The sequence below is a fragment of the Podarcis tiliguerta genome (assembly GCF_965153285.1).
Source record: "Podarcis tiliguerta genome assembly, chromosome: 7".
Lineage (NCBI taxonomy): Eukaryota > Metazoa > Chordata > Lepidosauria > Squamata > Lacertidae > Podarcis > Podarcis tiliguerta.
In genome coordinates, this window is record NC_139540.1 from 39,775,483 (window position 1) to 39,803,177 (window position 27,695).

General features: G+C 40.6%; 2 protein-coding genes across 2 annotated transcripts in view; one reads left to right on the plus strand and one right to left on the minus strand.

The window, feature by feature from the left end:
• Positions 1–1,338: 1,338 nt before the first annotated feature.
• MCM4 (minichromosome maintenance complex component 4) lies at positions 1,339–13,958 on the minus strand. Its single transcript, XM_083451025.1, has 16 exons — positions 13,719–13,958; positions 12,563–12,721; positions 11,690–11,850; positions 11,434–11,535; positions 11,020–11,115; positions 10,838–10,933; positions 9,932–10,070; positions 9,104–9,324; positions 7,432–7,552; positions 6,624–6,883; positions 4,869–5,234; positions 4,385–4,512; positions 3,620–3,827; positions 3,175–3,403; positions 2,830–2,963; positions 1,339–1,805 (listed from the first exon to the last, which is right to left on the minus strand). Exons 1-16 carry the CDS (start codon positions 13,810–13,812, stop codon positions 1,713–1,715), a joined length of 2,607 nt encoding a protein of 868 aa, XP_083307151.1. The 5' UTR covers positions 13,813–13,958; the 3' UTR covers positions 1,339–1,712.
• Positions 13,959–14,363: 405 nt separating this feature from the next.
• PRKDC (protein kinase, DNA-activated, catalytic subunit) overlaps positions 14,364–27,695 on the plus strand; it is an 81,940-nt gene continuing 68,608 nt past the window's right edge. The window contains exons 1-15 of the mRNA XM_083450857.1: positions 14,364–14,813; positions 16,620–16,696; positions 16,847–16,939; positions 17,640–17,714; positions 18,467–18,575; positions 19,983–20,095; positions 21,295–21,394; positions 22,389–22,444; positions 22,544–22,574; positions 22,877–23,034; positions 23,470–23,616; positions 24,358–24,522; positions 25,006–25,174; positions 26,424–26,473; positions 27,314–27,451. Of these exons, the coding sequence (XP_083306983.1) occupies positions 14,648–14,813; positions 16,620–16,696; positions 16,847–16,939; positions 17,640–17,714; positions 18,467–18,575; positions 19,983–20,095; positions 21,295–21,394; positions 22,389–22,444; positions 22,544–22,574; positions 22,877–23,034; positions 23,470–23,616; positions 24,358–24,522; positions 25,006–25,174; positions 26,424–26,473; positions 27,314–27,451 (1,647 nt within the window). The 5' untranslated portion in view covers positions 14,364–14,647. The remainder of the gene's footprint in view (positions 14,814–16,619; positions 16,697–16,846; positions 16,940–17,639; positions 17,715–18,466; positions 18,576–19,982; positions 20,096–21,294; positions 21,395–22,388; positions 22,445–22,543; positions 22,575–22,876; positions 23,035–23,469; positions 23,617–24,357; positions 24,523–25,005; positions 25,175–26,423; positions 26,474–27,313; positions 27,452–27,695) is intronic.

Sequence of the window (27,695 nt, forward strand, 5' to 3'; positions counted from 1 at the left end):
CACCAGCTGATACTCCTGTACATTACTGCAAGTTAAATTCAAGTAAGCATAAACAGGATTACAGCTTTATTGTCAAGAACACAACTTTAGAAAGCTCAGGTTTTGTCCAATTTCATTTATTGCTATGTTGGAAGGTTCTTTGATTCAGTGAAATCTTCTGCTAGTACAACAAAAAGAAGGCATTTTCCTGACAATACAGTGGTACCTCGGTTTAAGAACAGTCCTGTTTACGAACAATTCGGTTTATGAACTATGCAAAACCGGAAGTAGTCTCCGAGTTTGCAAACTTTACCTTGGTCTAAGAATGGAATGGAGGGGATGCGGGTGGCGCTGTGGGTAAAACCTCAGTGCCTAGGACTTGCCGATCGTAAGGTTTGAATCCCCGCAGCGGGGTGAGCTCCTGTTGTTCGGTCCCGGCTCCTGCCAACCTAGCAGTTCGAAAGCACCCCTAAGTGCAAGTAGATAAATAGGGACCGTTTTATAGCGGGAAGGTAACGGCGTTTCCGTGTGCGGCGCTGGTGCTGGCTCGCCAGACGCAGCTTCGTCACGCTGGCCATGTGACCCGGAAGTGTCTTCGGACAGCGCCGGCTCCCGGCCTCTAGAGCGAGATGAGCACGCAACCCTAGAGTCGGTCACGACTGGCCTTCGGGCAGGGGTACCTTTACCTTTAAGAATGGAATCCGAACGGTGGAAGGGCACCAGCGGCAGGAAGCCTCATTAGGGAAAGCGCACCTCGGTTTAAGAACATTGTGGTTTAAGAATGGATTAAGTTCATAAACCGAGGTACCACTGTACTCCCCTTACCATGCTGTTCCAAATGGTCCTCCATCCCTCTGAAACAGATTTTGATAGGCTTCAAATGGGAGAGGGAATTGGCAAAATTTGCCTTTGTTGTTGAAGAAAGCCTCCACAGAATCAAAGAGCCTTCCATCAGCATTTGAGTCCCCAAGGCCTTCAGCCCCTCATTAAGAAATGTCAACCAATGTTGTGAGGTGTTGAGAAACCAAGCTTTCAGACTACGGTTAGGGGCTGTTGCTTCATTGCAAGAGCTGCTGCTATATGCAAAACAGAATAAACTTATGAAGCTTAGGTGTTGACAAGATGAAAAATGGAAGCAGAGGAGGAGTTCTAATCCATGGTTACCGTCTGTATATGTCTGGAAATGGAAACCATGTGTGAGTTTTTAAGTACTGATTAGCAAAAATCATGGCTTAGTATGATTTAATCTGAATTAAGCCTTACTGTTTTCTATATCAGAGACAGAGAATTATACACAAAGTATCAACTGACCAGGTTTAGCATAACAAACTTTTCAAATTTTCGAAATGCACAATTAAGTAGAATAAGTCATCTGCATTTTATTACAAACAAAATTTTCACAAGCATTATCTAATATGCAGAAATAGTGCTATAGGGGACATTCATATGAATTTGAATTCAAAAATTGTAACAGTAAGTTTTTATAGTTTGAGATTTTATGTATAGAGCTTACTCTTTAAAAGATGCTGAGAAAAAATGTGCTAAAATTAACTGTGCTGAAAGAACTAACATTCCTTAATAAGCCAAATAGTAACAGTAATTTTCCATGCTGATAGTGATGAGCTCCTGGTCCAATTCCAGTCTAACAAGTATGAAGTAAGCATATTGTATTAAAGCAAAGTTACACCAAGAAGTTAGTTTTACGGTTCCATTCCTGTAAAGTTAGGGTTTATTTAGAGAAGTCTAACAGTCTTCCCAGTCACAGTCAAGAAGTCGTCATCAGCCAATGCATGCAGTGCTTCTTCAAACATTTCTTTAGTGACAGCCTTAAAAGAAAAAAGTAAATACTGACATTAACATACAAATACTTTGTACAACAACCCAGACTGTAGGGATTGTATTATTTTTGCACACCTTGAGGCCATTACACTTCAACAATGAAATAATAAAATAAAATATTAAGCTCCAGTGTGAAGCTAAAAATCTATTAGTGTTTTTCAAACTGTGCTTGGGCATCCAGGAGTTTCTTGGGAGCTTATTAAGGGGCTCTCAGGGAGATGATGAGGAAAAGCAGCGAAACACGCTGGAAAGAAAGATTTTCTGTCACTACTGAGCCCCATCTGCAACATGCAGCTGAAGGGGAAACACTGAAGATGCTTTTGCCACATCCCCAGTTCATGCATGGCAACTGTGAGGCCTAATTGCTCATCAATGCCATGCATGAACCAAGCATGTGCCCTCGAATAGGCCACTACGTTCTGCAATGTACTATGGTCCTGTGGCAGATGAGCGAGATGATACTCCATGTTTTGGAACAATAGAGATTTTTCAATATTTTTAACAGTCAGTAACAAGAAATCTAAATAAATTATTAGGACAACAAAAAATGTAGAAAAGATCACCCCTTTGGGTGGTAGACAACCTTGAGGAAGAAAAGTAGGCCAATGACCGTGGTTTAGTTTCAAGTAGTTTAGTTTCAGATTATTGCAAATCCAGTCCAGTTTTGAGTCAGATCAGTAGGAAGATAATGGGGAAAACAAGAGGTGGGAGGAAGATTGTGCATGTACGAAGTGCCATGTAACTAACTCTTTTAGAGGCTCAGGCTTGAGTGCAATAAGGCAGTGCTGCAACGACTAAAGAGCCTTCATGTTGTTCAATCCTGAAACTTCATCAATACACTTCCCTGCCTAATCACAACAAACAAAATGATACCTAATGAACAACTCATGGTACAGCGTTGGAAAACCCAGAGGAGGAATTCAGCGTGGGGAAGGAGACATTCCTTAGATATTTTGTACTTGTGAAAGTGAATAGAACAAACACAGCATGCAAGCCTTACAACAAACTTACTGTTTCAGATTGCGCGCGAAGATCCTCAAAGAGCTGTTGATACCTTAGAGATGGTGTTTTACCCTTAGACTGAATAACCTTCTTCAAAGCCTGAGCCAGTTCTTCTTTGCGTTTACGGGCAGTGGCACTCATCCCTTAAAAAAGAAACAAACAGAAAGAGTCACAATGTTTTCCCCACAACATAATAAATCATTTGAATGACCTCTTTAAAAGAAGTCTTCCAAGGCTACAAATCAGATCCCACCCCCACCCCCTATAGACTGTATCAGCAAGTTTCAGGCTGACCATGCTGCAGCATTATTCAAGCCAGAAATTAACAAGATTGATTCGTTTTTAGCTATAGACCTGTGGTGAGAATAGATATGTCCACAATTCCAGTCCTTGGATCCGTAGCAGACTGTTTCAGAGCTTCACGGTGAAGACGCTTTGCTTCTTCAACATCCACTGTCTCTACTTTCTTAGAAAATCGTACTTTAGCATGCGCTTCCGCCAGACGAATCAAAGATTCCAGCTGCCGAGGATATGCAGAAACCATTCCTCTACCACTTCCAATCTTCCTCATATCCACATATGCCTAGAGTGAAGAGAAAATGAAAAGCACACTGTAAACATGTTTTCAAGGATTGTTAAATCTAAGAATGTTACTTAGGCAGACAGATATGTGCAGCCATCACTGAGGGCATTTTGAGAAGTGAACATTTTTTTTAAAAAATCCAACCACTATTTGGGTTAAATGTTGGAACCTTTTTTTAAAAAAGTAGCCATATTTTTAGTTTTAACCGGTACTTACTTCAATGAGAGCTTGACTTGCTTCTTCGCTTAGTCTTGGGTTAACATAACTACGAGCATAAGCAATATAATCCCTTAAAACTGCCATATCCATGTGCTCTTCTTCCACCTGCTCTTCAGTTTGGTAGTATAAGGCAACCAAGTGATGAGCCAAACGTCTGTCATATGCTTCATCTCGAGGGTCCAGCATTAGGAAAATGAGATCAAACCTATGTATAATAACAATAACAATAACAACAACAACAACAATAATGCTGCTGCTGCAACATGAACAACTGCTGCAGCATTGGAACTGTTGCCTCACGGATATAATTAAGTTGTCAGAAACTGACACTGTTGTTAATATCAGTCATAGATGGTGGTATATTCAGGCTCTAACACAACTGCCATTTCTGGAAAGCAAACTATATGTTTTCTATTAAGTCTCTGCCCCACAATCTGTAAATTAATCGCATGGAACCCTGCTCATTCTGTGGACCAAGGGAAAAACCTCAGGCTGTCAGCTAACACTGGCAGCCTACATAGGCTTCCATGAATACATACACAAAGAGGCATCAGTGGATTTCAATGCCAATTCAATTTTAAAAAAAAGTATTGCACTGCAGCACACAAAAAGCTTTAAATATTTATGAGGCAGTGAAAACAGTTCTGATATTTGTGTTCTAAAACCTGCACAATATGGAAGTTGGCAGCTTCATGGTAAGTTTCCAAATAGGACTATTTCAGGCACAGCTATCACACAGCAATAAAATGTCTCAAGGGATACCTAGATAGCAGCGTATGGGGAAGCTGGATGTTTTCGATGGTTGTTTTCTTTGGATTCCACTGGGATTCTATTGGATTAGCAGCAGCCAGAATAGAGGTGCGAGCATTCAGTTGGCAAATAATTCCAGCCTGTCGGGAAGTAAAGATTTGAAATTCATTTACAACTCTAGTAGTGGGAAAGCTGAGCATCCATTTACATGCAGGCTGTAATCATGAGTGCAAATATTAAACTGTGTTGTGAGATTCGATCCCTTTATGAAATTTTTTTTTAAGTGAGATTTTCTGAACCTCACTAAACCTGTTATAGCTCTCTCTCTCTCTCTCTCTGTGTGTGTGTGTGTGTGCGCGCGCGCATATGTGGTGCCATTTTGGCTACATAAACATAAGTGTTCACATATAGACATGAAATACAATGGTGCAAATGCCAATTATCAGAATCTCCCATAGATCAAAAGAAAAGGATTTATTTGGGGGAAAGTCTTTACCTTGGCAATTGACAATGTTTGTTGTTCCATGACTTCATGAAGCATCGACCTTGTACTTTCGTTCATTTTATCAAACTCATCAATACAGCAAATGCCATTGTCACTGAGGACCAAGGCTCCAGTCTGCAGAACCAGCTGTTTTGTTTCGGGATCCTTCATCACATAAGCCGTAAGGCCAACTGCACTGGAGCCTTTCCCAGATGTATATTGGCCTCTTGGAACCAGGTTATAGACATACTGAAGCAACTGGGACTTGCTGGTACCGGGATCTCCACAAAGGAGAATGTTGATCTCAGCCCGAAAATTGCCTCGGCCGGTGTGGCTGAAATCTTTCCTTGATCCTCCAAACAGCTGAAGAAGAATGCCCTGCAAAAGGAGGATTTTGAATGATCACAGCTGATTTCGTAAAAAAGTGAAATTCAATTTGTGAATATACTGTATGCACAGGCATGATTCAAGGACGACTCACAAGGACCCGGGTACCCTTTAGGTAATTCCACTGCTATGTGGAAGCAGCATTTCTGTCCGTGTTAGAAACTGAGATGTGAAAGCTAGGAGCTAAATGGCACCTTAAACTTTGGTTATGGGCGCAACAACAGAATGTCTAGGTGTGCCTTTTCTTTATAACAAGAATGCAAAGCTGAAAATGAGTGAACTGCAGCTAAAATATTATGTTCATTTTTCACATGGTCTTGTCCTTCCCCTGCCCACCCCCCATATATTCTAAACAGGGTCTCTGCTCCAGTCTTCAGAGAGTAGCTGGAAGTGGGGAGGCAGAAAAGAGTCCCCCTTTCCTTCCACACTGCAGTTTTAATCTGATATCTCAGGCGCAGTACTGTGGCCAGAGCTCAGAAACTGCTTGCGCTAATGAAATTCCCTGTCGCAAAAATGCAGCTAGAACAATGGGAGTTTTGAACACTGATTTCTGCGAGATGTTAGATACATGTCTACATGATGCAGCCACACAGGTGAACATGATGACATGGATCTCTTGCACAAAACTGTCAAAGCTTCACAGAAGCTCCCACAAAGCTGCAGACATACACACATGTGTAGAAGAACCAGTCCAGATTTTCAGACCTAGCAAACCAAAATCTTCTTTTTCCAATCAACACTGAAACACACTACAAATTGTAATTAATCTTCACAATGCAAGAAATCTTCTTGTTTTTAGTCAATTGCTCATTTCTGACCTGACAGCAAGATAGGCACAAGAGTTAAGGGATTATTCAAAGTCTTACCCTGTTCTGCTTTAAAATTACAGTGTTCTACATTAGCTGCTTCAATTCATTTTTATTTAGCCACCAATTAAATTTCAGCTACAGTGGGAAGTTTTCAATTGGCGGTATAAAAAAATAAGGATGTGTGCTTTATGGCAGGTGGGACAACATTACTATCTTTCTTTAGAAATTATGGGTTCTATCCAACTAAGTTATATGGAGTGTAGAAATTAATGAACTGAAATTAATGGGCGAAAGTTAGTCATATCCATTAGCTTAATCTTAGTAGAGAAAAAAGGTGATGTCTATATAATTAAAGTATTTGTTTGCATCTATTTCACATATACCCACTGTGTATTCTAAACGATGTGCTAAAATATACGGGCTTTAAGTACTTTATGAACTCAAAATAAGAGTAATATTTTCAGAATAAATTACTTTTTGTATTAGTACGTATACTATATACCAAGATAGGTATGCAAAGTTTGATGTATTTAGTCAGTGAGGCAAATGTGTAATTTTAAGTATTCCTTACCTTTTTAATATCTTCATGCTCATAAATACTTGGGGCAAGTGCAGAGGAAAGCCTGTCATAAATATCGGGTTTCCTCGAAAGCTCTTGAAGCATTGTCTCACGCTCCTCTGTAAACATTTTCTGTTCAGTTCCTTCTTCAATGCCATGCAAGCGTTTTGAATCAGTTTTGCAATAATGAATAACATCAATATGGGTCTTATAGACAGATCTCACACTGCTCATTCTTGGAATGACACGAACAGGGACTGCTCTGTAGATACCTGAACAAACATAAAGCCATTATTAGATCTCCCAGATTAAGAGGCAACATTCATCTCTTCCCCGTCTTCCCCAAGACACTAACCAGACAAGTTTAGATTTTGGCTTGGCTGTGCAGCCCTCGTTAAAAGTTACCCAGTGCTAGATCCTATCATTTAACCCTGAATACATGCAAGCCCAATGTAACTCATAACACCTGGTATGTAATTTACAGGACTTTAAAATTGAAAAGCTCAATACAATATTTATATGTACATTAATGGCACTCTAGACTCCTTAGGGAGGAACGCCAGAATATAAATGGAAATAACCACAACATTAATGTTGATAGCTTGACAAGCAGAGCCAATGCTGCACGTTCTTCCAACTATGCCTGTATCAATAGCTGTCACAAAAAAGTGTAGAAGCTGCTACAGTAAAAGAAAACAGGAAATACCTCCATACATCCACAATTTCACTGCTTTCTCTCATCTTACTATTTTATCTATAGGATAATACTAGGCTCATTTTTACTTAAAGACAAGAACTGATGCCGAAACATTTTTCTTACCTGTAACATTAACTCTGTCACCTGGCTGAACCTTATCCACTAGATCATTGTGAGCAAAGAGCACAATAGTATATGGTGTCTGACCAGCTGGCATGTCATCTGGAGACTCCTGCAGCTTGATCTGGTAAAAGAACAATCCTTAGTTAAAGTGCAACAATATTTTTAATCATACTGACTGTCTGTTGGAAATACTAGACATAAACTTTCCTAACTATGTATTTGTTCAGGCAATTGATGAGACAAAAACCAGTAGACTATATTGTTTATCAAAACTACATGTCTCTTTAGAGCAGGGGTCGGCAACCTAAGGCCCATGGGCCAGTAGTGGCCCACAGGGCTCATCTATCTGGCCCATGGAGACCCCTGCTGCCCCCCGCTCTTACTGGCACGGCGCAGTGTGGTGACCGACTTCTGAGTTGATGGCACCTGTGCACATGCACACGGGCACTCCTCCGACCCGGATGTGTGCCAGAAATAGCGTGTGTGCATGTGTGGGACGGAGAAGCGCCCGTGAGCATGCATACACGCTATTTCAGGCGCACATCTGGGTCAGAGGAGCGCCAGAAATAGCATGTGCACACACACACTCCTCCAACCCGTAAGAGAGTGCGTGTGCACAAGCTCCAGCCCATCCTCCAACGGACGGAGAATGGACCGACCCATCGTTTGGTAAGCTTGCCAACCCCTGCTTTAGAGGATGTACCACAGCAGACTGTCTAGTTGAGGCATGCAACTGTGCTTCCTTGGTCTGGGCAATTACCAACTGCCCAAAGGAACCTGTTGAATGGTAGACACAACTGTTTGCCCACCTGCCTTTCTGCTAGATTAAAAAGAACCAGAGCATCCCAGTCTTTCTCTCAGGACTCTTCTGGCAACACTGTATCTCCCCTCTAAGTAGGATGATGTGGTCCAGTTTCCCAAAGATTAGGGTAGTTAGGTTACAGGTGTGCCCTGCTCCAACATATTGAGAATAGTCTAATGGATTTTTGGGGTGCATTTGATGAGGCGTCCACAGGGGGTAAATTTAAAGCTATCGTACTCTTTGAGTCATATTAGTCTTTCCAAAAAGTGACTCCTATCTCACCCTCTGTACTATTTTGGTGGAGGCAACACTTGTATACACATCTGTCATTAAGTTGCCACAATATTCTTTGTGGTTTTTGCTGCTGCTCTTTTTTAACATTTAGGTTCATCTCTGTGAATCTGGAGAAACAAACAGAACAGTGCTAAGCCATTTCTCAAATGGAGAACCAACCTTTGTTCCAGGTGTGGATATAGCTACATGTGACTTAATTAACATGTATCAACTCCCACAAGGAGTTGAAGCAAGGTGGCAGCAATTAGCCTTGAGAATTGAACCCAGAAACTGATAGCAGACAATTTTTTAAAAGCACGATCTGTAACAGCGATAGCGACATAACATACTGTAATACACTAGATTTATTAGGAATATCCATCCTGCAAAATTATGTAACCATGCATTAATAGAAGGGGTTTAGTATGCATGCAGCCTGAGGAAGTGTGGTGGAAAACTGCAAAATTTCTCGTTGTCTAGTAATGAAAACCATAGGAACTATTTTAATATTTTTGCAAAATATACATGTAACCATTTATTGCAGAAAATTTAACGCATCAGAACATTTCAACCTAATAATTTAATAAAAGAACATACCATCTGTTTATCCGAGAACATTGAGCGGTTGTGAACCAATGCCATACTATGTGTGGTGTTACAGTTCTTGCATGCTGATGGTTCGGCAATCCTACCGCGATCGATTTCTACTCTTGCTGTGAAAGCACACACTTGGCATTTGAAGAAAGCTTCTTGCATTTCTGGAATTAACTGGGAGCTCCTGATTACCATGCCATTTATAGTGATAAGCTGGTCAATGTCTAATATTAAAAGAGAAGAAGAAAAACCAAATCATGTTTTATCAATATACCGTATTTTTCGCTCCATAAGACGCACCTAATTTTTAGAGGGGGAATGCAAGGGGGGGGGGAATCTTTAAAGTGAGCGCCGAGCAGAGATTCCCTCCTGCATTTGCTCCATAAGACGCACACACATTTCCCCTTACTTTTTAGGAGGGAAAAAGTGTGTCTTATGGAGCGAAAAATACGGTAACTAAGAAATGCATAAATTGTTAAAGAGCTATTAGCATAAAATGGCTACCTGGCATCACATAAGTCAACAATTCTAAAGAAAAAAAATGTGTGATATGCATTATGGAATTACATGTTTATGTGAGGAATGCAAGTTCTTCCATTTCAGTCATTTGCTACTAAATTCGGGAGGACTGAGATGCATTTACTAGTTCTTGAATTTTTTTCTGAAGCAGGCGGAGGTATTGACCAGTATAAGACCACACAATATTGGGACTCAGGTTCAGTGTGACTCAAAGACGACCATCCTTCTAGCATTTATTTGCCCAAGACCAAGCAGTTTATGTAACAGTTTGTAAGGTAACTTATTAAAGATGCTATACCTAAAGCATCTTACCTTCTGGGTTCAGGCTCCTCATGCTTCTGGTTTTTACAGCATTATATGGTCTCACTTGAATTTGATGCTCCAGTACTGAATCAGGGTAGCGGTCAAAGAAAATTTCGTTAGCAGCCATATCAAATGTTGGAATAACTTCCTGTACAAAGGAGGCAAATATAAACCGTAAGAATACATCAATACTTGCTTCCACACCTGCACAAAACATTATGAAAACAAAGGGTGGAATCTAACACAGCACTAAGGCAATTGTTCCAGGATTTCTGCTTGTGCAATGGAATTTTCTCCTCTTCTCCTCCTCCTGTGTGCCCCATACATCTGTCCTAGGGGTTTCACTAACCCTCTGGGGCAGATTTGTGGAGGTGATGAATAGGTGGAAGACAGTGAGTGAAGTCCTGTTGCACAAGTATCCTTACACTGACAGAACTCATTAGCAGAATACAGCCCAGACTTTCTAAGCCTATTGACTGCTAAATAACAACGGCACTGGCTTTACTAATGATTATAGTGTTTTAATGTCTGTTAAGAATAGAAACTTGTGTCCAAGGCCAGGGTCTTCTTTTTGAGCTGTGCCAAACTGTTGTCATTTTTTAAAAATGTAGATGCCTGAATCCAAAGAACAAAACAATTAGCTCTACCTATCCAAGAAAGCTTTGAATTTGTTTTTCAAACAGTAACACTTCATGTTGCATAGCTAATTTCTTTCAAAATAAGGGGAGTTGCTTATTAGAACTGTGAACTGAGCAATTTTATATGACAGCAATATTCAAATTTCCTTAGATCATAATACCATTCTGCAGATCTGAAGTAAGTAAATTAACTAATACAAAATTAGGCACACTAAACTTTAACTTTTGGCTCTCACAGTTCTTGCACTGAAGAGCCTAATGAAAACATTTGCCTTACCTGAGGATAGCACATCAGTTGTCTGTAAAGATTTTCATCGAATGTTTTCAGATGGTCACAGTTTACATTCAGAAATGGCTCCCCAATCAAGCTTATCTGGAAGATATTTAGTCACACATTAATAAATAAGCATTTAAATCTAAAAATGCAAGCCAGATTTAAACAATACTGCCATAACATACCTCTTCCAATCGCTGCAGATACAGAGGCTCATTGAGGTCCAAGCCAATATTTTCCTCTTCTTTGGCTGCTGGATCAATAAAACGCTGAAGAAATCTCTGAATGTTAAAAGAACAAGAAAAGAATATGATTTCAGTCTCCATCAGAACTGTGGCAGGCATAAATAAAATGCTATTAATTTTCACACACAAGTTATTCCCCCATGAATGATATTGATTTTATGTTATCTCAATAGAGTATTACAATTTAACATAACTAGGTGGAAGAATTAGACAAATTGTCTCTTGAGGAAAAAAGATTTCCCCAATAACTGTCAGATATTATTATTATTCTTGCTCCAGACCTCATCATCTCATACCAAAGTAGAAACATTTAAAAACAAATATATACAAATGTGTAAACCACTGTCCACTCACCTGAAATTTTTCTTTGCATGAGGCCACATTGACATCTGTTCCCCATATCACTAGCTTTTGTCCAAGAGACTGTTCACTAGCCACTGCGTCTTCTGCTGTAGGCTAAGTACAAGAGTAACCTATCAATATTACATTTAAGGCCACAATCTATGCTTGGTTATTAGATAAAAAGTTCTACTGAATTCAATGAGTGAAACTTCCTTTGAGTAAATATACAGATGACTGAAATGTCACTTGCAAAATCTGAAATACCTACCACATCAGAATGCAGATCCACTTGCCTAGCCTTCCGGACAGAGCCAAGATCAGGCCTCTGTCGCACTGGAGTTCCTCGCACACCACTCCTTGGGGTTCCTTCTATTCTAGAACTGGGTGTGCCATAGGTAAGTGGTGAACTAATATCAAAGTCCATTGGAACTGTTTCAAATAAAATGTGATTATTGTTTTAGAAATATAAATGTTAATGCATTTGTGACAGAAGCTTGCCCTTTTGTTTTCCCCAGCAGAAGACAGGTGTTTACAGAATTATACAAAGTAGCTTTAAAACTAGTATACTGCAATGCCTGGCACATTTGCTCCCAAAGTGGATGAATCCCATCCAACTCAACAAGACTATTTGTTAAGTGTTAATAAAATTACTTGGGTAGCTTGAACATTGCTAGAAGCGGGAAGAAACACCTCAAGTGATCTCTTGGAATTAAGAGTAAAAATACTACAGGATAATTTTTGGGGAGATACTGAACTGCAATATTATTTCAAGTCTGTGAGGCATCAGATACCAAATGAAAAATTATCACAATCTGTCCACAGAGGCTTAATAATACTGTCATCTGAATCTACTCCAAGTCTGGTAACACATGGAAATTAAAATAGACACACTAGTTCAGTCGGGGTGAATGTTGTGACCTCCAGATACTTCGGACTCTACCTCCCATCAATGCTAGCCAGCATAGGCAATCACAGATGGGAGTTGTAGTCCACAACATCTGAAGGGCACCACATTGGGAACTTCTGCACTGGCTGATCAGCAGCATTGCAGACAGTGTCTACAATTTACATACAATATTGATAAGATAAAAATGAGCAGTTTGATACTATTGCCAACTGCCCAGTCCAAAGTCAAAGATACCTGAATTTTGGAATTGTGGTGGACTGGAAAACAGAGCATCTTGAACATTTGGGCTTTGTGAGTCAATTGGTGGAGAAGTGGGCATTGGTTGTAAGTCTCCTGTAGAGTCTTCTGTGTGACGTCGTTGCGAAGGAGGAGACTGTACATCTTCAGAAAGAGCTGTAACAAAGCGAAAGTTTGAACTTTTGCCTACGCCTACGCTGTTGTACGCATCTCACTTTTCAAACTAATAAGCAACGGATTCCCTTTCCCCAGCCTCAAAACAAAAACAATGTTCAGATTCAATCTTGATTAGCTTCACTATCACAACAGGGTCTTGGATTAAGTCCTTGTTCAAACAGTCATTTGGCACCAGCTAGTGTCACACAGCTGCTCAAAACTGCACAAGGAAATTAAGAAAAGATGGGTCACTGAACAACAGGCAGTTCCAGGCATTACAACATTTCAAGCAGCAAACACAGAACATGAAGATGTCACACAAGTGCATAGCAGTAGTGTGGAACCACTACTTTTAAATGTTTTGGACTATAATTCCCATCTTCCCCAACAACTGGCCAGGAGTCCAATTGGGAGATGGGAGTACAACAGTGCAGGAAGGGCCACAAAACTCCCAATCCCTATGTGCAGGTCTCTTAGAAACAAAAATAAAAAACAGCGTACAGGCACCTGGGAGACCCGCATCAGTGCCTTATTCTTCTCTACGCAGAAGCTGGTTGCACTGGATTTAACAAGGCTTATTCCTAGGCAAGCGTATAATGTGCTGTCACCGGAATCTGCCTTCCCCAGACGAGTGTGCACCAGGTGTCTTACACAATCGTTGCGAGAAGCACCGGTGTAAACACGGGCTCCTTCCCCCCCTCCCCGTGCAGCATCCTAACCAACAGCATGTGAAGCTGTCCTATGGAGCCCTTCGTAAGATCTAGGAAGAGAGACGCGCACACGCAACCTCGAATAAATTACAACGCCGGGCAAACATTACTGGTTATTGTATTTTAGTGTTTTGTTGGAAGCCGCCCAGAGCGGCTGGGGAAACCCAGCTAGATGGGCGGGGTATAAATAATAAATTTATTATTATTATTATTATTATCACCAAAGGGAACCTGAAAAGTGCAGAAGCCCAGGGGCAGGCGCGGCGGCAAGGCGTCGAGTGACTTACGCGTAGCGGGATTGGCGCCGCCATCGGTTGGGGCAGTTCCGCCTCTGCGGCGCTTACTGCCGCGGCGGCTCGGGGTGGACGCCGGTGAGGACATAGCTCAGCGCAATCCTCCTAAGGGCAGGAAGGGCGGCGGGACAAGGAGGCAGCAAAGCCCTGAGAGCGGCTGCTGGCAAACAGCGCGCGCAAGACGATGGCGACGGCGGCAGCTTCTCTGCGCGCGAGACACAACAGAGGGCAGAGAAGGAAGGAAATTCCGCGCCAAAAGGATCACGTGACCTCGAGTGTTCGCGGGCTTTCGCCGCCAATGGGAAGTGGGAAACTCCAACTCTGCACGGGGGGGGGTGAGCAAGTGCCGCTCCTTGTACGTTTTCGGCCGAGAGCTTGAACTGAGAGGTGCGGGTTATGATGGAGAAGGAGGGAAAACTTGTCAAACTGACGTAGCTGACGAAAACTACAAGAGGCTTTCCAAACGCTTTTTTTCTTCAACGTCGAGGCCCCGTTCTAGAATGGTATCGCTTGACAGGCTTCCTCGGCCATTCGGACGGGGATCTATGGCGAGAGGGGCGGGGGTTAACTCTGCGTTCCCCGGATTGGTGCTTGCGGGGCAAGCGGCACAACGCTGTTTAAAGGCCGGGAACGCCCTCTCCCCCCCCCCCGGTATCCTGGAGGCAATGATGGTTTCGCCCAACATTTGGCGGCCTCGTTCCTCTCCCCCCCCCCGCACCTCCTGCAGCCAATCGCGTCGCCTTTCCTGCCCTACGAAAGAACTGGTTCCTGCCACGGAAGTTTCCTCTCTTTCCACCCCCTTCCCGTCGGAGGTGTTGGTTCTGCCCGCTCTCCTCCCTAGTCCCGGGTGAGGGAGACCCGGCGGCGTCCTAGCGGCGCCTTCGTCCTGCTGACCGAGGCGGCTGAGCGGGCGCGCGGGCACCATGACCGCCCTGTTCCCAGCCTCTGGCGGGGGGCTGCACGACTGCTTGCTCCAGCTGCACAGCGCCCTGCGGAGCCCGGACCCTGGGAACGCGGCGCTTCACGCCCACATCTTCATCCGCTCCTTGGCGGAGACCTGCGTGACCAGCAGCGGCGACAGCGTCCTGGGTGCGTAGCAGCCTGAGGGCTCGGGCGGGGCTGCCCCTTGCTGTGATTTAAGGCGCCGTGTGAGACTTGAACGGGTTTCATGTGAAATAAGCTTTCTTTCCCCTCGCGAGTTGCAGTTCCTGACCGGCGGAACTCCCTGCCACCTGAAGTACAAAGGGCCAACAGTATCAGTAACGGGACCCATCTCGCTGTTTGTTCAGTGAGGCTTTTTTTTGCATAAATAAATTCCATTCGGTTTTATGGATATTATTCCCATATAAGGCATGCATGAGGTTGCATGCTTGCACAGCCTTGCTTCTCCTATGCATGTTTAGTGTGTTCAGTGAGGTTTGCGTCTGTTCTAGTAAGCACGTTCAAGGTAGCTGTTCAGTCCTAAGCATCCTTACTGAGGAGCAACAGTACAAGTTTGTTTGTGTCTATTCAGAACAGAAGAACAGCCCTATTGGATTAGACTAAACACCTCTTTGGTCCAGCATTTTGTTTCACAGCAGCCAACCAGGTGCCTGTGAGAAGCCCACAACAGGAAAGGAGTACAGTAAGGCCGCAGCTTACACGGGGGTTGACGTCCCAGGGATCCTGTCTAAAGCCAAAGTGACATATAGTCAAAACACATTGGGTTTCAATGGTGGGTGAGATTGTGAAGTCATTTTTCCCAAAACCCCACTTCCCACCCACTTTTACTTATTTATTCATGCCTTGCGTGTAAAACTGAATGCACACAAATTAAATGTGTGTACGTTGCTCGACAGTAGTCCTCACCTGCTGTTAGTACGCCTCCTCCAACAATGAACACAGTGGGACTTAATTTTAGGTAGGTATACTAACAATTGTTGCAGAGCTGAGATAGACTCAATACCTTTCCAGCTCACACCCTTAGCCTCTACACTACATGTACATTAAATTGTGAAGCCACTAAAAAATATACACGCTGCAAAACAGATGTTTTGGAAGATGTACACTCTCTTTTCCCCTACATTAGGGTATAGCCATATAAGAAAAAAAACATGATATTAGATAGACTCACAAATTACTCTTTAATTTGAAATCATATTCACAATACTGCTGCAAGTTTAAAAATCAGGTTTACTGAAATAATAGGTCAGTGCTATATTTTATTGACTCTGTCAGTTGTGTCTTGCTGTGTGAAATGCCTTACTTTATATCAAAGAAATAGCACTGTCCTTTCTTCAGAAATCTATACAAACAGAATAATACTTTGAGATATTTCTGATGCTGTCATTTCTTTGCAATGAATACATTGTCAAGGATAGTGTGTGAATAAGGCTTGGGGAAAATGTATTTCCTTTAAATCTGTTTGACACCTCAAGCATTCCTTCTCTACAGGCAAGTATTAATTACTGCCTCATGTTCTTAGTGAGAAACATCATGAGTTGTGACCTACTGTGACTACAGTAGACACTTCACAGATAAATTTCATATCCCTGTAGGTGGTCTACTTAGATGGGATTCTGTTGTCTCTTTCGATTCAGTGACATGTTGATGTGTGCAGAGATTATACAACTAAGCCCTTGAGCTAATTTGTACTTGGAGTAATTGGTATTTTGGTTGTCATTCCATGTTGACGGCTTGAGTACTGCTTTTATTTGTATGATAACCCGGTTCGCACCACATGTTGCATACAGGATGCGGGGGGCAGGGGCGGGAAGATTGTGCTTGCCAGTCCTGATCTTCACATGTTTAAACAGCATTTCATGTCAAGGGGTTAATCGTATGTGTTGTAAGACCATATGTTTGGAAATATATTATTTGCTTTGATTCATACTATTTTCACCCATGTTCCCACAGCTTTGCAGATTTCACTGGTGTTTTCCAAAGAAGATGGATTACTTGCATTTATCCATAAATCACTGAACAGTGAAGAAGTAAGTTGATAATCGTAGGCTGAAGCATCCTTTGATGTCTTAGTAATTATAGTTTTATATATTTATTTTCTTTGCTTTATATATTGCCTTCTCCAACAAGGTCTCTTACTGTGTCTTTTGCTAAAAATGCTTTCAATGTCTTGTTTTCAGTTTCGAGAATGCAGAGAAGAAGCATTAAAATTTCTTGTTGCCTTTTTGGAAAAGATTGGCCAGAAAGTCCACCCTTATGCACAAGATGTAAAGGTGGGTCAATTAATTAAAATGGCAAACAAAACTAGATAGTTTAGACAGATAAAATAATGCAGCTAGTATAATAATACATGTAGTATTATGATCCATTATCAGCAATGAGAAACTAGCAATCCTTTGTATATTAAATGCTTGCATTAGACTGCTTCCTTTTCCTCTGCAGCACCATCATGTTCAAAATGCATCTTTTTGTGTATTTTCATTTCCTAGAAGATGCAACTGTTCTGAATTAGGAGTTTCACATCACCAAGGCAGGAGAAAGTGAAAATTATATTTTGGACACTGTTATAAAGGAAGAGAAGGCACGAGGCACTTGTTTTTCGTGTTCACTGTAACTTTCACATTCTAGCTACTCTTCTTTAGTGGATGTAAGAACCTGGGACAGACACACTGGTCCATCTAGCTGTGTACAGTCTCTCAGATCTGAAGTCTTTCTCAGCCCTGAGCCCATTTGTAGTGCATCCAGATTCTATTGGGGAAGTTGTTCACTGATGTGGCCTTTGACAAGAGTAAATAGAGGAAGACAGAATATTCTAATGTGGAGAATCCTTATTATGCAGAAAAATTGACTGAGTTTGCTTTACCTGGGCAGTTTGTTTACGCTTTTATGCTGTAAAATGTTAAAACAGTGCAAGATACTGCACTACAAATGCTGTACATCAACACTATTATATTTTGTCTTTTAAAAATGCAGCGGATGTGTCTTAGCGTTTATACAAAAGACAAACTGGCAAAGTGCAGAATCCCAGCACTAGATCTACTGATTAAGGTAAAACTTACAGGTCTTTATGATTGTCAACTGTTTCCAGTAATTATGCATGCTTGTATGCCACAAAAGTGTTTTAAAAGTAAATAATATTCATAGTAAGATTCATATCTAATTTTACAGAAGAATACATAAGAACAATATAATAAAAATGATAATGTGTTTCCTATTAAGGGGCTAACATACGTTCTACCTAGTTTATTTACCATAGAATCAGAATAATAGAAGGGGAATCATGGTTTTGCTTTTTTGTTTTACTTATTTACTTGTTTTTATCCTGCACTTTATTCTGTGAACTGCCCTAAGATTGTATGATGAAGGGCAGTATATAAATCTAAAAAATAAAAGATAAAATAGAATTGTAGAGTTGGAAGGGACCACAAGGGTCAACTAGTCCAACCCTCTGCAGTGCATGGATCTCAACTAAAACATTCATGACAGATTGCCACCCAACGTCTGCTTAAACACCTCCAATGAAGTAGAGTCCACCATCTTCTGAGGGAGCCTGTTGAACAGCTCTTACCGTCAGAAACCTCTTCCTGGGGTTTAGTAAAAATCTCCTTTCTTGTAACTTGAATTCATTGGTTTGGGTCCTACCCTCCAGAGTAGGAGAAAAGAAGCTTGCTCTACCTTCCAAAACTCTGAAGGACTCTTATTTAGCTAGGAAAAAAATAATGTATTTTACAATACTGTTTTGAGTGCTTTTAAAAGATTTTTTAAAGAATTGTCCTTGGTTAACATCAATATCCTTTCAGCTGCTTCACAGCTTACGGTCATCTTATGTGATGGAAGACATGAAAGTGAGAGAAATCTTTACCAAATTCTATAGTGAACTTGCTATGAAAAGTAAAGTGTCTGATACAGGTATCTTAACTATATTACTACTTACGTTTACTATTAGTAATTTTTATTTATTTGTACTTGTATTAGCAAACATACACAGCTAGGGGATGATGGGTCACTACTCTAAATTGCTAACGGATTTGAGAATAATCTAACGAAAGTTAATTGTGACTAGGGAGAAAGTCACATTGAATGCTTGCTTCTACCTTGGATTAGCCTGCAAATCCCTTTGAGAGCAAGAAAATGGAATCTAGTAACGAGTAACTTGACTTCAGTAGAACCTAGTCCTTATTAACTGTTGCTGGAATAACCTCATTTCCAGTTCAACAGTGGGAATGTCATTAAGTCAAGCCTTTGCTGCCCTGAGACTGCAAAAGTGAGGGGAAGGGAACTCTGCAATATGCTACCAGAGGAACAAGTGCCACTGGGAGGTTATACTGCCTTTGTCCCAGAAAGAACATCAGGGAAAGGGAATATGGCCCCAGCCATTGGGCACTAAAGACGAAGCTGTGAGGAGTTCCCTACCAGAAAGAACTCTTAACTTGCCACCAATTGCCCTGGGACTGCAGAAGCAAGGGAAATGAAACTTTGGTTTCTGCCACTAGGTGCAGGAACTAATATTGGGTATTCTTTGTATAGTTATAGTGTGGTGTAAGTTGCCTTGGGGGTCATCTTATTGCATGATTCCTTTATCTAAGGAATATGTATAAATCCTTAAAATAAAGACTTGCATCTCTTGAATCCAGACCTAAGAACACTGCAGACCTTAGCTATCCATGAGCCGCCTCTGAGTTTCATACTTACTTTCACTTCCCCTCAAAATACTGCTTCCCATCATCTCTGTGCCTTCACACATAAGAATTCTGTTCATCCACAGATAATTTTGGAACATTATGCTTTCCTTAATTCCCCCCCCCCCTTCTCATTCCCTCCCCACTGAGATGAAGCTTTTTATCCATTTGTACATAACTGGAGTGTGGTGTACTTTTAAACTTATTTCTCTTTCGACTGTTACATTAGTGTGAGCTCTTGGAGCTAGATGTGAGGTAGCTTCTTTCAGAACTATTTCCACATGTGCTAATTTCTTCCTTTGGGGCCCAACTTATCTATGATTAGGATAGCAAGAAGTAGTAACTATGCTTGTACGCTTTCACTGTTTCCCCCAATAACAAAGACCTTAAGTCTTGTAGCACATTAATCAGTAACCACCTTGTGTCTGTCTGCGGAACATTGACAGCGCAGCTGGCAGTGACAATGACTAAATATTAGGATAATATGGGTGAGACTGAATAAGACGTTTCGGATCTATAATAACACTTGGGTGATTTATTAAATCCTTCATTGTTTAGGAAGAGATATTTTTGTGTGTAGCTGGATTAAAAAAAATGTGAACACATAATTAGGGTGCTAAATATTCTTTTTTTTAAGTGTTGGAAAGGATTTATGAACTCCTGGGAGTTTTGGGAGAAGTCCAACCTAGTGATATGCTTGACAACTCTGAAAAACTATATCGAGCTTATTTGGGAGAACTCAGAACACAGGTAAAGTAAGGACTTCTTGTGGGATATCAGCAAAAGCTTTTCCTTCATGTTCTGTCTTGGTGTGTGTCAGATTTTCCTCCTTTAGCTCTCTAGATCCTTAGAACCCCAGACGGCCTCTTTGCCTCACAGACTGCCTGGTGGGACCTTTACCACTATGGCTTGGAAAGTCCTTTTCATCATAGGGCCCCGTTTTTGCTTTTATTTCCAAGATGGTGGGTTTTCCTGCCTTTACCCACGTCTATAGCATAGTGTTTCCCTTCACTGGCTCATGCTGTTCTGCAATATTTCCTTGTTGGCTCACTGCTAGGAGTTAACTACCAGAATTAATTTCTGATAGTCAGCTATGCCTTTCTAATCCAGATTGTAGAAATCACCCTACTGATTTTCCTCTTACACCTAAGTGGCCCCTCTCCCAATTCAGGAAAGCTTTCAGGGGCAAGGGAAGCAAGTCACTGCCAACAGCTCATGATAGCAGGCAAAGGACGGTCAAGAAGGGGTGGTGGTGGAGCTGTTGTGCCTTCATCCCCTCGCTCAGCAATCAGGAAAGCCTTTTTACTGGGTGAAGCATGCGACTGGCAGCAGGCAACAAACAAGGAAGACGGTTGCTTCTTGCTGCACCAACACTCAGGAAATCCTCTTTAAGGGGCAAGGCAAGCAAATCTTTTTTAGCTGCATGTGGCAGGCGGGCAATGAACAATCCAGTCCAAGGGCCTGCTACTGTTTTATTCTTTCAGCTTTTTTTCTTTTCTTTTTAAAGCCCCTACAAGGGGCAAAGGAAGCACCTGTAGTTGGTTCCACCTGGCTGAAGGTCATCAAGAAGCTAAGCTGCTCCTTCCTCTCCATGCCCCAGACCAGACTTCTGTGCCATTGTTGCGAGTCTTCTTAACATAATGTTGCTCAAGAAAAAAAAAGTGCTGGTACAGAGTTGCAGTGCATACAGAGTACCTACTCATTTTTTATTTATTTTTTTGCTGGATTGTGCCCAGTTTTTCTAAGAAACCTAGTGAGACTGTAGAATGATTAACTGCATTCTATATATTATATGCTATACTGGAAACAAATTACAGATTTGTTTTATAATCAGAGGATATAGCTACTATGTTTAAGTTCATTTGAGAAATCGTGTCTTGCATTGCATGTTGATATCTCGGGATACCTGGTCTCCTTCCGTATTAAATACATCACTTCCTTGTTTTCAGATGACTTCTGCAACAAGAGAGCCTAAGTTCGCAGTAGTAGCTGGGTGTCTGAAAGGACTGACGGCGCTCATGAATAACTTTACTAAGTCCATGGATGAAGGTGTAGTATTTCTTTTATTAAAATTTATAAGTAGCACAGTTCTGTCAAACTGCAGGAAATTGCCTCTCTTTCTGAATTCGCTAGACTTTTGATTTCTACACCCAGAACCAGAAGCATTGTTGGATATACTTGTCCAGATTTTACATCAGTGTAGGCAATCAGTTATGGCTGCAAGTCCTATTACTTTGGCAAGTAATCCACTATCTCCATCTTCCCTTTTAGCCCACATTTTTGGGAACAATAAGTTTATAGGGCTAGTATAAACAGATTTTTTTTGTACATTCCTTCTCTGCTTTGCTCCATGTGGTGTTGTTGGAGCTGTTCTATAAATCTGAGGAATGCTGATACACCTAGCAGAATGTTCCCAGTGGATCAATTAGTCCAGCTCACTGTCCTGAGAACTGGTATCTGCTGCACATAAAATAATTCTCCAGACTTTTGGCCTGTCTTTCTTGGAAATCACTAAATAAGGATATTTTATAGCCTCTGTGGTCTGGGTAGTTTTAATTGGAAATGCTACTCTTTCACCTTGAACAGGCTTTTGTCCTTTTTGTCTGTTTCAATTTGTGACATTTTCAGCAATAGGGAATAGTTTCTTTCTAAATTTGGTTTTGCAGTTGTACTCTACTCAGTTCTGATAACTTTCAGGGTCCTGAGGTATGTCTATATGGCATACTTTCTGTGCTGCTTCCCTATGTTCATTCTGTGGTGAAGAATCAATGCATAGTTTGTTCAAAGTAGCATGTGGCATTGCTCCATCTTTCCATAGATCTAATGTCTGTATGATCTGCCATTTAGATACACAGAGGATCAGTTGAGTTTTATTTGATAGAAGGTCGTTTTGGAGTGACACTGATACACTGTGGTTGAATCGGCTTTTGTGATGATCTGAACTTTCGTGTCATATGAGAGGTTTTGTGTCATATGAGAAGTTTAAAATGCTGCCACCTCATGCCCTTATTTCCTTCCCTTTTTTTTTGTATTTTCTCTACAGATCCTCAAACATCTAAAGAAATCTTTGATTTTGCAATGAAGGCAATAAGTCCACAGGTATAATGGATGTTTTTTCCCCCTTCAAAACAATCATTCTTTAAATTTGTTAATTAGATCTGACAAACAAATCTTATACAAAATATTTTGACGTTGCAGATTGACTTAAAGCGATACGCAGTTCCTCTTGGTAAGAACTTTGTTTCATGTAAAATAGTTGGCTGCAACAGTATCTCTGATAGCATATTTCTTCTCTGTTGGATAAGATGTAATGCATGTAATCTATTTTTTGTCTACAAGAAGTAAAATGTAACTTTAAGTAATAAACAAAAAAAATAATAAAGGCAAGATAATTACCAATTTCAATCCTAATTTCTTAGAGTGATTATATAAACAAATAGCTCTTGTAAAATTATTCAAGGAAGATAACACTTGCATCAGTTATCAGCTGGAACAAAAAGTCAAATTTAAATTCAAAATTTTACTTTTCAGCTGGACTGCGTTTGTTTAGTATCCATGCTGCTCAATTCAGCACATGCCTTCTTGACAACTATATCGCACTATATGAAGTAATGTCCAAATGGTGTGGCCATCAGAATATAGAACTGAAGAAAGCTGGCCATTCAGCTTTGGATGCATTTTTTAAACAGGTAAAATAACCACCTTGTCTCCCATGCCCGGTTTTCTCTCTCTTTGTTTTGCTTTCCCTTCCTTCTGCATGGGACTTTTCTCCCATGCCTGGCTGTTCCCACAGTCGTTCTTCTTGATGCAAGTGCATTTGGCAGCAAGGTTTTTATTGCCATGCACATAATGTATTTATGTGGGAGTTAAAGGCTCTACGTACATATTGACATATAGATTGCTATTCTGTATTAGTATAGTGTCTGAACCAAAGGGACCACAGTCTTTTTGTTCCTTTCATTGTGACTCTAAAAGTTTTCTTTGGTATTGTATGTTGATGATATTGTCTTTATATCAGCTTGGTTTGAAGAAGCTGTTGAGTAGCATAGATATGAAGTCATGATGAATTTATTTTGTATGAGCTATCTAAATTATAAATATCCTATATTATACATAATATGCAGATCTCTGTAATGGTTGCAAAGGATGCAGAAATGCATAAGAGCAAGCTGCGCTACTTCATGGAACAGTTTTATGGTATCATCAGGAAGATGGATGCCAGCAACAAGGAATTGTCCATTGCTATTCGTGGATATGGGCTTTTTGCAGCGGTATGTATTTTAGTTCCTGACATAACAGAATCATAGAATTGTAGAGTTGGAGTTGGATGACCCCCAGCGGTCATGTAGTCCAACCCACTGCAATGCAGGAATCATTTCCTATCCCACTTCTTGGACCTGAGAGACTAAAAAACAATGGGCAGCCAGATTCTGGGTACAACCTATCCTGGTACTCTGATGTTGGAAAGGTTTAATATTAGAGTGAATAAGACATTTATTTTATAAAGATTTTTCATGATCCTTGTGCAGAAATCTTAGCTGCATCATTTGGGATAAATGAAACCTTATAATACGTGAGTCGCAAATTGAGTTTAATACAATGTTTAGAAAAAGTGAACTTAAATCACAGAACGTTGCAATAAGTGAGGTGCACCTCAACTGAGAAATAGCATTTCCATGATCTTTAATGTAGTGGCTTTTTGCAGATATTTAGGTTTACTGAATTAATGTTTGAATTCGCGCTTGGTGCTTATAAATTGCAGTTAGTAAATCAAAGAACTTAGACTGTAATAGTGGCTTGGACTTGATAATCTTGCCATGAATGGAAGGCAGTTCTTGTAACATGACTGAAGCTTGCTGACTTCCTTTGTGCCCTAATAATCTCAGACTGGCTCCATAGGGCCAGAGCAGTTTTTCAGAAGGTCCAGAGGCAAAGAGAAATGGATTACTCCCTCTCCAATTGGCAGACCAATTATTTATTTTAATCTAGTGTTATTTCTCTCTCTTTCAAAGCCATGCAAAGCTATCAATTCCAAGGATGTTGACTTCATGTATGTTGAACTCCTTCAGCGCTGTAAGCAAATGTATCTCACCGAGGCAGAAACTGTAGATGACCACGTGTATCAGCTACCAAGTTTCCTTCAATCTATTGCTAGTGTCATACTGCACTTAGATACTGTAAGTGACTAGTTTGGATCACATTTGTGATGCTTTTATTTGTATAAAGTAGAAGGCATTGCGTATGTCCTGATAGCGAACTTGTTCTTCAAGTGCTAATCCTTTGGTTCACTACGTGGTGGGGGTGGGTGGGATGGAATATTAGCAGGCTTGAGCCATCATCAGGGCTAACCCCAAGGTTTGCAGAAGCACCACAGATCTTTAGGGAGGGGGCAGAACGAAAACAGCTTCGTGAGAACTGAGCATGCTCAGTGACCACCAAATGCACCCTAACTGTTGTGGAGGGGGAAAATAGAACATGTGTAGAGGGGAGGATGGAGAATGACTCTACTTGTACGACTATTATTTGTGATGAGGGTGGTGCAAATTTTCTCTCTCACTAAAAAACAAAACCTACAACCCCTCCCACTTGAAAAATAATCTTGAAGATTTTTAGTGAATGTGTAGCTGCTATCTCCTAATATGCCACTGTTCTTCTTCTAGATTCCTGAAGTATATACTCCAGTTCTTGAACGTCTGATTGTGGTGCAAATAGATAGCTTCCCACAATACAGTGTGAAAATGCAGTTTCAGTGTTGTAAATCCATTATAAAGGTTTTTTTAGCCCTGGCAGGAAAAGGCCCTGTACTGTGGAGTTTTATGAGCACTGTTGGTGAGTTTTGTTGATTGTCTCAAAACAAGCTTTCTTCTTTATTGCAGGACTAGTTCAGGTTTCAGAAACGTGAAAAGTAAGGGTAATAGAAAATTATGCCAGTGGAGTTTCTGTCATATTCTGCTGTGTCGCAGTCAGTTTAATGAGACTGCGCCCTTAGTCACAATGACTTTTTAGGTTATATTGCATATGTGGGCAATTCGTATGTGATTCTGCTTGAAAGTGAATTGGAAACTGAATTTGGCAAGAAACAGAATTCATTTGTTAACTTTTCTGCAGTGCCTAATACAAATGTACGCGCCTAAGTATAATTTTACTATTTTAGTTTCACTTGTAATCAAATTTACATTGATGCAAAAGGTATTTTTAAAATGTGGTAAATATCAGTTAATGCTATGGATAAAGATGTTGGCTATTTTCAGTTTAGTAGTGCTGCAGAGAGCTTGCTGGGGACACCATGCATTAAAAGGGGACTCAAAAATAACTTAAACAAGGTTTTAATAACAAAAACAAAAACTCCTTATACACTAAATACATCAACAACAAACCAGACCCAACCACCAGCCCATCCCCCAGGGTAATGGCAGAGCTAGGTGCTGCTCCTTATATACTACACCCACTTGCTGACACAGCTTAATCAATACAACTCAGCAGCACCTGCTATGTTTCACAACTGTAAAGCTGGGTCTCGTTATTTTGCTCTGGCCCTTGCTCTGGCCCCTTAAAGACATACACATCGGGTGGAACAATGATGAACATTTACATCTAAAGAAACCATTCAACAGCCTCATGTCCTATGTAGGACTAATATGGTGTCTTCTGCATTGGACCCAGTGCTTTTTTTTCTGGGGGTTCTCAAGGGCACACAGTACCTGCACCCTTTTTTCCTAGAAGAAATGCAGTGATTGGACCCATAACAAGAATGAATCTTACAATAGCTCAGCTGTCTTGACAGATCCTTCCTTTGGTCTGGAGGTGGGTGTGTGTGTGTGTGTGTGTGTGTGTGTGTGTCACTGTTTGTATTTCTTTTGTTTTCTTTTAAACTTTTAAACTTTTTTTTAAAAAAACAAACCACTGCACATATTTAGGCCTCAGTGTAACCTGGTAACTAATAAAGCAACTTGGTAATGACAACAGTTGCTGATTTGGGGTTCATTTTCACTGCCAGAAAGATTCTAGAATATTCAGACACTTTTTAGTCCACCTTTTTGATGTGTTTTCTTAAATATTGAAATACCTTCTTTTTCAGTGCATCAAGGTTTAATCAGAGTCTGTTCTAAGCCAGTTGTCTTCTCATCGGTAAGTGTTGTTGAAGTTTGGCTGAATTAGGTTTTGTTTTTGTGTATCCTTATTACTTGTGTTCTGTACAAAAACGTTTTGTTGCCCTCTTTTTCTTCCAAGGGGGTGCATTTATTAACAAATTGCCAGCTTCATAAATTGCTAGGGTTTCCCCTCACTTGCCATAGTCCCCTCATGAAAACGTGCATCCTTTTTTACATGGTGCCCTATAGTGCTCACCCACCAGGAATGTAACCTATATATTTTCTTCAGTAACTGTTCTTTTTTTCCTCTTGATGAACACTACTTGGGTTTCCCCTTCTCAAATGCCCTTTCTTTGTTTACTGGAAGTATCAGAGGGACTGAGTGAGAGGTCAAACATTACTGTATTTTTCGCTCCATAAGACACACTTTTTCCCTCCTAAAAAGTAAGGGGAAATGTGTGTGCGTCTTATGGAGCGAATGCAGGGGAGAGGTGCGCCTTATGGTCCGGTGCGCCTTATGGAGCGAAAAATACGGTAAATCATTTGGTTAATACTATAATTGTAGAAAATTTTGGGGACTAAAGAAGTGGGTCTTGCTTGAATGTTAAGCTTTAAAATACCATATGAAGTGAAATTTCCTGCTGATCACTTGAAATACCTTGTTTTATCTTGTTTTAAGTATCTGAATGTGTATTATTTGAAATACTATACATTCCTAAGATGGGGCACTTAACATGAGAATGCCCTTGACATGTCTTCGTACAGTGGTCCTGTGTGCTCTTCTATCACTTATGTATGCTTCTGAATTAGGCAGTGTTCATTTTTGCTATCCTAGGATAAGCTATGTAGAGATATTCAGTATTACGTTGCCTTCTAGGAATATTCTGGAAAAAACGTTTCTAGTTCAGAAGAGCCTCCTATATCTGGAGAAGTTCGAGCTGGGAAATGGAAGGTGCCTACATACAAGGATTACTTGGATCTTTTTAGAAGTTTACTGAGCTGTGACACAATGAAGGTAAAAAAACCACTAATGCTGGATCTTTAATTAAAAAAATTATGATTTACTTAAGCTTTACTTAAATGCTTTTCATTTCCCTTGTATGCATTTTCTCACAAAACAATACCAATTAAAAGAAAATAAAAATATTTTAAAATACAGTTATACCCTCACAGTGAATAATTTCAAGGTTGCCAGGTGCAGTCTCTTTCTGCCTGCTCATGCCTCAGTGAACAGGAATATGCTAAACTTCCTCCTAAAT